The sequence below is a fragment of the Leishmania infantum genome, chromosome 27 (assembly GCF_000002875.2).
Source record: "Leishmania infantum JPCM5 genome chromosome 27".
Classification (NCBI taxonomy): domain Eukaryota; phylum Euglenozoa; class Kinetoplastea; order Trypanosomatida; family Trypanosomatidae; genus Leishmania; species Leishmania infantum.
Window position 1 is genome coordinate 662,189 of NC_009411.2, and position 11,082 is coordinate 673,270.

At 60.6% G+C, this 11,082-nt stretch overlaps 2 protein-coding genes across 2 annotated transcripts; both read left to right on the forward strand.

Moving 5' to 3' along the window:
- Positions 1-3,487: 3,487 nt before the first annotated feature.
- Positions 3,488-6,013, forward strand: LINJ_27_1530 (conserved hypothetical protein; the record flags this gene model as incomplete). The annotated part of the gene is made up of 1 exon (XM_001466351.1): positions 3,488-6,013. The coding sequence occupies one exon, from the start codon at positions 3,488-3,490 to the stop codon at positions 6,011-6,013; it is 2,526 nt and encodes an 841-aa protein (XP_001466388.1).
- Positions 6,014-7,743: 1,730 nt separating this feature from the next.
- Positions 7,744-10,491, forward strand: LINJ_27_1540 (conserved hypothetical protein; the record flags this gene model as incomplete). The annotated part of the gene is made up of 1 exon (XM_001466352.1): positions 7,744-10,491. The coding sequence occupies one exon, from the start codon at positions 7,744-7,746 to the stop codon at positions 10,489-10,491; it is 2,748 nt and encodes a 915-aa protein (XP_001466389.1).
- Positions 10,492-11,082: the final 591 nt, after the last annotated feature.

Genomic DNA, 11,082 nt, shown 5'->3' on the forward strand with positions numbered 1-11,082 from the left:
CTGTACACCACGACACAACACAAGCTCAGCGTAGACCCGCACCGTACTCGCTGGATCATGGATTTCTCAGGCGATTGTCACGTCCGCGTTCGCTTCCACGAGAAGCGACCGAAGATGGACAGCTTTACACGCGGAACCGCACAAGGGTCTGTCCAAGGCTCTCTTCTCTCCGTCATCGTGGTGGACTTGCCGGGTGTGCAGCGCACCAGGACACCCGAACTGCGCCACGCCTTCTGTGATGACCACATCACATGGCATCTCACCCTCTGTGGAGGCGGTGAGGGGCACTGAAGGCTGGAGGACGTCGTGGAGCTGAGCGTCCCGTAACGGAGGTGCGTAGTCTTCGGTTCGGGGCACTGCAAACGACTGCGACCCTCCTCAGCCACGCGAGGGGGCTACCCTGCGCACTTGGCGCGGGAGGTGTGCACACCAGATCCCGGTACCGTCGCAGCACTCTGGCAGTTCTCACACGGGAATGCAGGCGACGACCTCTTCGGAGCCCTGCACGCAAACACACTTCCTTCATGTGCAGCAGTCGTGTGCACCTCTCATTTTAGCTTGCCTGCGGCCATTGTGGGCTTGAACACAACGACAACGCTGACAAGGTAGCCGAATCCGTCATGCCAGAGGAGTCGGCGCCCACTGCATGAGTGACGGACTTGGCCACCGGCCACAGACGGCAGGCCGACATCCCCCGAAACTGGCATGCACGATGCAGCACGGTGCCACAAGAGATTCTTGGCCGCAGCCGTCCCGCACCAGCTGAACGAGGACGCTGAGCTTACGAGACGATCGTAGGTCGTGGTCGCTCAGTCCCGCGCGGGCACCTGTCCGCACTTTGCTTTTCTGCAGCGGTGGGTGTCTGTCGCTTCACCTCACACCCACTGTGCCCCTTGCAGAACGGCAGGCTGTGAGCTCTTTGTGCGCCGGTGCTGTGAAGCACAGCTGGCGTGATGTGTGTGCCATCCAGACAAAGGCATCCAGACATCGGAAGGGCGAGAGTGGCTGACGAAAGGAGGCGCGAAGAGGGCCATACGAATCAACCCAGAAGCGCATGCGTGCGAGATATGCGGCGTCCCCCACGTCCGACCGCGTCTGCACCGATGAGGCACAGATGCGGGAAGCATGGAGAGAGCACCCCGACGCTCACCACCGAGCCCTCCATGTTCCCATGTTGCGAGCCCCCACACCGCATTGCAGGATGTCGCGACTGGAAGCAGCTGAGAGGGCAACGCATGGGGCACACAGGCAGAGTGCGCAGGGTCTCGGAGGGTTCTGACCTGAAGGTGGCCAACCCCCTTCCTGAGCTCATCCGGCGTGCGCCTGGGCCACCCCTCTACCGCCCGCAAGGCAGACGCCGCCACTGCTTCCGCCCTCGAGCATGACTCTGGGCACGGCCCGCATTGGATCCAGGCATGCATGCCACCCAGGCCTGTGTGGCGCCCATCGCGCAGCACGTAGCAGAGGAAGGGACGAGGAATGGCAAGGAGAGCCGGTACGACGCATGACCCCGATGCCCACGGCAGGCAGTGCGTCCTTGGCGACCAGAGTGTGCTGCCGTGGTGCAGCAGAGGCAAGGTGGAGCCGTGGCTGTGCGTGCGTATGTTTGCTGACTTGCTCGCGGGTGGCATATAATGGGCACAGTGGAGAGAACAGAATTAGCGATCTCGTCGTGTCTGGGTAGGTACGTATGAGGTACACAAGACGTTGCTGTGGCAGGCGCAGAGGCCGGCGGTCAGCTGTGAGAGACGGCGGTGATCAGGGTCAGGGTGAGTAGATGACATCGGTGAGCCAATAACGCTCGAGAGAGACTAGCAAGCGTGTCAACCCTCACCAGCATTATCAAAGAACTCAGAGGAACGCCATAGCGAGCTCGCTCACGAAAGATATTCCTGCAAAGAGCGAACCCTTGGGCGTTTGAGGAACGTGTACGTTGGTGTGTTTGCTTTTTTGGTGACGCGTTTTTACTCGAAGTCGGGTGAACGTCTCACGCGCTGTTAGGCACCTGCAGTGTTTTCGTCCAGGCGAACGTGAGCGATGGGGTGGGACGTGCTGCTGTCGCGGTGAGGCGCATGCGCGTGTGTGTGCGTGTGGGGTGGGGGCGTTGTTGTTGCAGCCTGTGGCGCTGGTAGTGCGCGTGTCGACGATAGGTGTGCGCGCCTCCGTTTCTCTTCGGTCGCTGTTTGTTCGTTTCTCTGACAAACGAGATGGGATGGACCTCAAGAGAACATAGCCGTGCGAGAGCGTGTCTCCGCGGAAAACACGAGCACGCTTGACGCGGGTACGCTGCGATGGATATCGCGTCTTTCTTTGACACGTAGACATCCCCCGATAGCATCGGGGGACGCCCCTCTCCGTGTGTGGTATCCAGTGCTCAATAGTCTCACTCTGTGTAGGGAAGTCCAACACCCCTCTCCTTATCTCTGCCAAATGCCGAACCTCTTCTGGTGGTGACAGGGTCAGGCACCCGCGACGTAGGGAGGTGAGAGCGACTCACTGCTACGGATGTCGGCGGCCAGGCCCTGGATGGCGTGGCGTGGGAGCGACCTGCGACAGCGAACACGCTTGTGCCATCCATGTGCTAGGCAGAGCGTCATGGTGACTCGAGCGCATCCCATCTGGCCCTCGCACTGGCCACTGGTGGTAGGCAGCCTGCGTGCCGCCCCGAGGCGGGATGCACCAAGGGTGGCGACCGGCACGGTGGGGGAGCGGCTGTGCGGCTGCCTGCGACGCGTGTGCTGAGGGCAGAGGTTTGGGGCAGAGGCCGTGCTCAGATGGCTGAGTCGGGTGCACTGCTGCAACGCGCGTGTCTACGTCTGCTCCGCACCACGCGGATGGGGCCCATGGTCGGGCCGGGGGCCGAGTGCCGCTTCGCTCATGTCACATGGCAGAGAGTGGACACGTCGAAGAGGAAAAAATGTGCAGACAGCCCTTGGGGGGGTCCCTCGCTTCTCTCCGACGCCCTCATTTTTTCCTCCTCCCGAGGACGTTGCACGGGTGCAAGAGAGAGGGCGATGAAAACGCGCAGCGAGGGGCGAATGCTCATCGGCAAAGCCAAGTGTAGAGGCAGCTGGGCTCCGTGGGGCAAACTGCTCGCCCGGCCCCCTTCCTCTTCTTCTCGCCTTCGGCTTGTTTCAATGCAGCTCACTTGTGCCCATATCGTCGCAGTGACTTTTATTTCGCGTGGCTGGCGGCGTGGAAGGAGGAGGCAGCCACACGTCTTCGCTCTTTTCGCGGGTCAATGGTGGCGACGCGCGTGCTGCTCTGCCCTGGATGAAAACGGCTCAGTGCCTCCCGTACCTTATCACATCTACTCGGCCTTATTTCATCCCTGCCACCTCGCCTCTTCCGTTCTCGCTCTCTCTTACACCGAACCTACGGCGCGGGTGCCTCCACTTGTACCTATGTTTCGTTTCACTCGACGCGGACCCAGCAGCGCACGAGATTACGCGCACGTAGAGCATCTCGGTGACGAATCAACTCAATCATGTCAGCGACCGCTGTGCCGAAGGTGTTGACCCCGCATCCTGCGAAACTAGCCTCTGATGTTTTCGTGGCGGCGGCGGCTACCGCGGCCACCAAGGCGGCGTCCGCTGCCTCTGGCAGCGCAGCAGCTGCCTCAGCTGCACCGATTGAGCTCGTCACCAAGGAGCTGCTTCAACTCGCTGAAGAGCTTCGCGTCGTCGTGCCACAGGGCACTTGGATGAGTCAAGGCAGCGAGGAGGAAATTCGAAAGCGAACTGACAAAGACGCTGTGGGTGCACCGGCCATACCGAGTCGCCTACCCATCACGGTCCACTTCGAGGTTGCGCGGCACGCCATTCTGCGTCACCGCACTTCGGCGCACAAGAACTACGTCACAAAGGAGGCGAGCGAGGACAGCCGCGACCTGCGATCAGTCGACAACCCACTTTACGAGGTGATGCGCGACGAGGTGGACACCGGCGTGCAGGCCGTGCCACGGCGGACGGTGGCCTCGACGCAAACGCACCACGCCCGGCGCGTGAATGCGGTGGCGCAGGCAGAGCCGACAGCCGTGGATGCGTGTATCCGGCACGTGCCGCCGCCGAAGGAGGAGCAGCCGAACCTCCGCGCGTTTATGGAGAAGGTCCTCCCGCGCACTCTGCTCTGCCTGACGCAGAACTACCAGATTCCCATCTACACTGACGACTTTCGCAACTTCACCGAAGACGACGCGGTCATCGCCACGCATGACGAGTTGGTCCTGATCGAGAAAGCCAATTACGTCCACAGCTCCACGAAAGGGCGGAAGGTGAGCGGGGTGAGCTGGCGCAGCGGCCGGAAGCGCGATCACTTTGTCTGCGTCGCCGCGATCGGCTTGCAGACGTTGCCGGAGCGGCTGCAGGCGAATCGGCGGTGTGAGAGCAGCGTCTCCCTTGTGTGGGACTTGAGCGACCCGATGCATCCTCGCTACTTGCTCGAGGCCCCAGAGGAGGTCCAGGTGCTCCACTTCCATCCATCGGAGCCCAACTTGGTTGCCGGCGGCTCCCTCAACGGCCAGGTTTTTCTCTGGGATCTCAGCAAGGCCGACGTCGCCAGCTTCTTCTCCAGTGCGAAACAGCACAAACAGAAGCAGAAATCCAACACGGCAGCGGCTGCCGCTGTGGACGGTGGCGGCGGGGAGACAGGAGAATTTCGGGATGTGGGCGAGGTGCCTCGCATGCCGGACAGCCTTAAGGGTGTTAGCCTCGAGGTCGACGGCGATGTTCAGGTGCCTTGTCTGCAGCCGTTTCAGCAGTCGCGCGTCGAGGTGTCGCACCAGGGCCCGGTGCATGACCTGCAATGGCTACCCGACAGGCTTGAGTTCGGCTTTGACGGCAAGCAGACGGTCGTGAACGAGACCCACCAGTTCGCCACCATCAGCGAAGATGGAACGATGCTTGTGTGGGACACGCGCCCGCAGTATCTGCCGCAGGATAAACTGCGCAAGATAAAGCATCAAAGCCGCAGCGGCGGAGGCGAGCAGCCGTGGGTGCCGCTGCTGCGCTATCAGCTGACGAAGCCGGACGGCACGGGCGAGATGCCGGGTTTCCGCTTCTTCTTAAGCGGATGCACAGTGGATGCGGCCCCTTCCTATGCGGCTGCGGTCGCCAGCGCTGACGGCGAGCTTGGGTTCTGCTCCATGATCACTCAGCACGAGCGGCGATCCTCGATCGTCGTCCCCACCTTCGGGTACACGAAAGACACGCGGTTCGTGCGGTCGGTGGCGCCGGTGGCGCACGCCGGGCCCGTCTACTCCGTGCAACAGCACCCGACGATTGGAGACGTGTATCTGACCTGCGGTGATGGCTGCTTCAAGGTTTGGCGCTATGGGCTTCTCATGCCGCTGTACGAATGCCCGCAGAGGCCTGGGAGTGTCATGTGTGCGGCTTGGTCTCCAGCCCGCCCCGGACTCATTATCATCGGCACGGGCAATGGCATGGTGGAGGTGTGGGACCTGCTCGACCGAAACCCCGAACCGATGCTGACACATCACTTAGTTCAGGATGCCATCACATCCATCGCCTTCCAGCCGTTGCCGCACCGCGTGACACGTCGGTACTCGCAGCAGCTGCTGCTCGGCACCAACCTCGGCTCTTTTCACTGGTACATCCTGCCCCCGGCGCTGTCGCGCGCGTCCAGCGGGGAGAGGAAATATATGCGCGCTATGCTTGAGCGTGAGACGCGGCGCGTCGCCTACTACGACTGGCGCTGGTCCGAGCGACAGTCTGAGATCGATCGCTTTGGCCTCCAAGGTGCAGCGGCACGGCTGCGCGGCACGATTGCGCAGACGGCGTCGAGCAGCGGCGTGGCTGGGGTGCCCGGGAAGGAGAAGAGTGAGTCGGATGACCCATTACTCGTCGAGCGTCGGCCAGACAAGGAGGCGGCGGACTTGAGGGATCTGGACAACCCGTACGCGCAGGACCCTCAGCGAGATGAGGAGTTCCTGGAGATGGTGGAGAAGCTGCATCAGAAGGAACTGGAACACATGGAGTTGGAGTCGGCCGCCTGAGTCGCTTGAAGCAGCCGTGTGGCGCGCTTCCTGGCCTTCGCTGCAGGCCCCCTTCTCCCGATGCTTGGCGACGGAGTCCGCACTTGCCTTTTTTTTCTTGGTGTGTCTGTGTGCGTCTGCGTGTGAGTTGCTGATGGTGGGGTATTCGTGTATCTTCTGCCTCCCCCCTGCTGCGTGGGGTTGCCGCCGCGCGGCATGACAGTAGTGCGAGGCGTGCTGAGGTTTCTCGTCCGTGTCCTTCCACGCCTCCACGCCGAAGTGCCCTCGTCGTGCTTTCTTCCATCTCTTCGCACCTTGGCGATTGCGCCTGCGCGTTGCAGCTCTGCAGATTGCAGGACCGAGTGATGCACCACCCCAGTTGAATGTACATAGATCTTCCCCCTTCTCGCTTTATGTACGGTGCGATGGCGAGTGAAAAGAAGGATGCAGATGCGGATGTGTGTTTGCGTGCGTGCGTCTGATTGTGCGCGCCTGCGATGTAGTAAAAAGCCCACGGCTGCTGCTTGCCGTGCGACGACCTTGCTCACCTGCCCTGCTTCACCGCGCGTGCACCTTGTATAGCAGCGAAGAGAGAGAACGGGTGGAGCAGGGAGAAGCTGAAAGGTTTCATGGCCGCGCCACTCTCAAGCTTGCATGTAGTCTCACACAAAATAGACATGCATTAGAACGAAGCATCCTTTTGCCAGAGTCGCTCCACTAGTTTTATCTTTCACCCGTGAGGTTATCCGAAAGGGGTGCTACTGCTGCGCTCGACCGCAGTCAGGCGGACCTCTGTGTGTTTGTGCGTTCCACCCACCCAGTCGTGTTTCGCCTCCCTCGCACACGCACCGTGACTTGGCGGTGGGAGCCGAACTCGGTGCAGCCTCCATGTCCATCGCCAACGCGCTACTCTGTCCATGGGCTCAAGCGCATCTTGTCGCGTGCAGCGGTGGTTTTCGTTTTCTTGCCTGTACATGTTTACTCAGCTCGCTCTGTGTATCTGTCTCTGCCACTCTCACTCTCACTCTCACTCTCTCCGGCACCCTCGACTCGTTTTTACCTTTCCTTTTACCGTTTGCGTTCCTTTGCTGATGCTCTTGCTGGGCCCTCGCTGCCCTTCCTCAACCGACTCCACCATCGCTGTCACAGTAAATCTGCTCAGGTAACCGCTTGCATCCACACATACACGCGCGCGTTTCTAAAATCTCACCCTTTTTCGTTTTTTTTTGGAATCAATCCGTCGTCTGTCGTCGTTGCTGTCCGTCGATAAAAAAATTTTTTTCTAGTTGTTGGGCTTTCTATCCCTGGCGCTCGCCTCTCGCATGTGTGTCTGCGCGTGCTTGTGCGGCCGTTTCTCACCCCGTCTTCGACGTGCGCGTGCGTGTTTCTGTGTGTGTGTGCGGGCCCTCACACACCTCCCCTACCCCACTCCACACTCTCTCTACTGCATGGTTGCTTCCATCACCACCGCCGCCACCAATCCCCCTCCCCCTCCAATTCCTTCATTATTGTTGCATCCTTTTTTGTTTTTCGTATTTGGTTGGCTAGTTTGCCGTTTCTCCTTGTGCGCTCTCTGTCTGTCGTCGCGCCTGCTGACCCCCCCCCTCCCCCAACACCTCTAAAGCACGTAGTTTTGGTCCTCGAACCCTTCAACACCTCCACGCTCTCCGCTGCGTCTCTACCGCCATCACGATTGTGCTCACTCGATCGCCAAGCCCTGCCCTCGTACTCCCTGTCGTTCGATCTTCGCAATGTCAGGCTCGGAGGCGCTGAATCACACACCGGACCGGTTTATATTCTTGCCGTTCCGCCTGGGCGAAAAGGACGTCCCGGACTGGTCGCTGTGCTCGCGGTACATTGCCACGTACCACTCGAGCAACAACACGACCTCCGTCGATGACGCCATCAAATCCATGGCGGCGTACCACAACACGATTGTGAAGACGTGCACCCTCCATGAGTCGAAGCGGACGCCGAATGAGAGCTTCATCAAGCACACACTACTGCGTTACTGCCGCCTGGTGGGGCAGGCTCAGGCCCACCTGCCGCTGCACAGCGGGCACGTGAGCAAAAACCTAAAGTTCGTCTGGTGTGACAGCTTCGATGAATCAACAAAGTATGAGAGCACGAATTCGAACTCGGAGCTGGTGAGCTGCGTGTACAACCTAGCCGCCTCGTACGTTTACGTGGCGGCGACGCAGGCGCACACGGGGTCGATGGATGAGGTGAAAGAGGCGTACAAGCACTTCCAGAACGCTGCCGGCTACTATGAAATGGTCACCTCGATGCTGGATCGTCTGCCACCGGACCAGCTCACGAAGGGCGACATGAAGCGGGACTCGCTGGCGATGCTCACGCGGCTGTGTCTCGCCCAGGCTCACCACTGCGGCTACCTCAAGGCAGAGGAGACGATGAAAGGAAAGCACGATATGCTCTCCAAGATTGCCGCGGAGGCGGCGAAGCAGTATGAGGACGTTCTCTCCTCCTTCAAGACCTCGGTGTGGCTGACGAAGAGGACGGCCAACGCGAAGGAGGTCGAGGCCCACCTCGGCGCCGACGTCTGCATCTTCAAGGCGCGCGCCCACCTTCACCTCGGCGTCAAGAATGCGGAAGAAGGCGAGATGGGCGTGGCCATCGCGCACTACCGAAAGGCAAAGGCGCACCTAATGAAGCTGCCCCGCATGACGACGCAGTCGCTGACGGTGTGGGTCAACAGCATCGTCACCAGCGCCAACACGGCCGAGGACAAGGCGGAGAGAGCAAACACGTCCGTCTACTTCGCCCGCATTCCGAAGGAGGTACCGGAGCCGGAGGGGTTGCCCCGCGCACTTGGCATCGCAACGGAGCACCCGAGTTTTGTGCGTTTTGTGTCGACGCGCGGCGAAGACCCCTTTTTCGGGATTGTTCCCGCGCACATCGCGAAGACAGTGAGCACCTGGCGCGAGAAGCAGCGCAACCTGGTCAATGTCTGCACCGCCGCCGCCGCCCACGCGCGCAAGAGCACGCAGACGAAGTTGCAGACATTGGGGGTGGTGGCGGCCATTCAAGCAATGTCTGGCGAGTTCGAGGGTCGCGGCCGCGTGCCGGAGCCGCTACGCTCGAGCATTCTGAAGCTGCGCGAGGAGAACAAGAGCCAAAGTGGGGCCACCTACAGCGTGACTGACATCCTCATGAGCAACGTGAACACGTGCAGTGAAATGTACCAAGTCGCGGATAGCAAGCTGAAGGAGGTGAGCGCGGAGTTGGAGAAGGACAAGATGACGGATAGGCGCTATGCCGAGGCTTATGGGGAGAAGATGTGGCGTGCCGTGCACCCCGCCGCCGACCAAACACCGGACTACTGCGCCATCTCGGCCGCCATCAGCGAGCACGAGAAGGGTCTGCAGCAGTGGTTAGTGACGCCGTTCAACGAGGCGAAGAAGACACTAGAGGAGAACATGCGCAACATCGCACGCCTGGACTGGCCGATCGCCGATTTGGACGCGCTGATGCCGTTCGTGGAGACGAAGGAGGCACGCCAGCAGTCAGGCAAGGTCATGGAGTTAGTGGCGAAGTTGAAGGAGTTAGTGGAGGCAAAGGTGCGCATTGAAAGCGAGCAAGCGGCGGAGGAAAAGGTCCTGCACGATAAGCTGGAGTCTGACGACGTCGTTTTCGGAATTTCCTCCGTCGAGTCGACGCAGCGCGACACGATACTGGAGAAGGCCTCCAAAGACATCTCGGACGTGATCGAGAAGGTGAACGAGAAGGTGCGGCAAGAGCGGGAGCTGGTGCCCAAGGCCGAGGAGTTGATGGAGCAGATTGGCACTCTACAGAGTACTGACCCTATCTCTGCAGAAATTCAGAAGGTGTCTAACGGGCTCGAAAACGCTTGCTCCATCTATCAGGAGCTCATGAAGGACTTCGCTAGCATGGTGCAGTACGGCTCCAAGGCCGTAGACGAGATCGAGGCCACTCTCAGAAACGCCAAGTCCTACACGATGAGTCGCGAGCTTCAGGCGCAGGAGGTGCAGAGCCGTCTGGATGAGCAGATCGCGGCGAAGATGAGCCAGATGCAAGACGCGGAGAGCCAAATTGCCGAATCGCGGCGGCGCCAAGAAATCCTACAGCAGCAGATTGCCTCGCTGGAGCAGCAAGTGACGCAGCAGCCCGCATACCAGTACCCACCGGCGCCTCTGCACCAGCAGCTACCTCAGCCACCGCAGCAGCCGTACCAGCCGCTGTACCAGCCGCCGCCACAGCAACACGAGTACCACCGCATGGCCCCAGCACCGTCCGCGGCATACCAGTACCCTCCCCCGGCCATGCAGCAGCCACCGCTTCAGCAGGAGCCGCCTCTTCCGCCGTCGTACGATCAACTCAGCAGCATGGCCTCCGTACCAGTGGCACAGCCACCACCACCACCACCGCAGCAGACGAATGCGTACCAGTATCCACCGCCATCACTGCAGCAACCTGTTAACTCAGGCTGTCCCTCGTACAAACCGCCATTTACACTCTAGACAGTGCATGCGCATGGAACCTCCCCCCCTCGCGCTTCCTCTGCCTCTAGCCACAAGCATGCATGCATGTGCACGCTCGGCTCACATGGTGCTGTGTGCCTTATTCATCTCGCCCCTCGACACTTCCTTTGCGGTTTTCCTTTTCGCGTTCTCTCTCGCTCTTGATGATGACGGCCACCTCAGTCCGTGACATCACAGGGCCCAGTACCCGCTCTTTCTGGGGAAGTCAAGCAGCCCGCACAGTCTTCCCTCGGGGGTACGGACTGGCGGACTCGTGACGTCGGCGGACAGGTCGTTGCTGGCGCCGTGCCGAAGAGACGTGTGACCATGGTGATCACGCTTGTGCCGGCTCACTACGCATCGTGTCGACCATTTCAACAGGTGTACACACCCGCCTGCTGTTTTTCGGCATTCGCGGCGTTGCAGTGATGTCGAGCGTCGTTCTGGGCTTAGCCTGCGGTGTACGCAGTGGCATTGCGGTGGGCTGAGCGGCGCCAAGCGGTGTTGGTCGGCCCTGCTGCTTGGCATAGCCGTGGTGCAGCAGAGGCAAGGTGAAGCCGTGATTGTACGTGCGTATGTCTGCTGACTTGC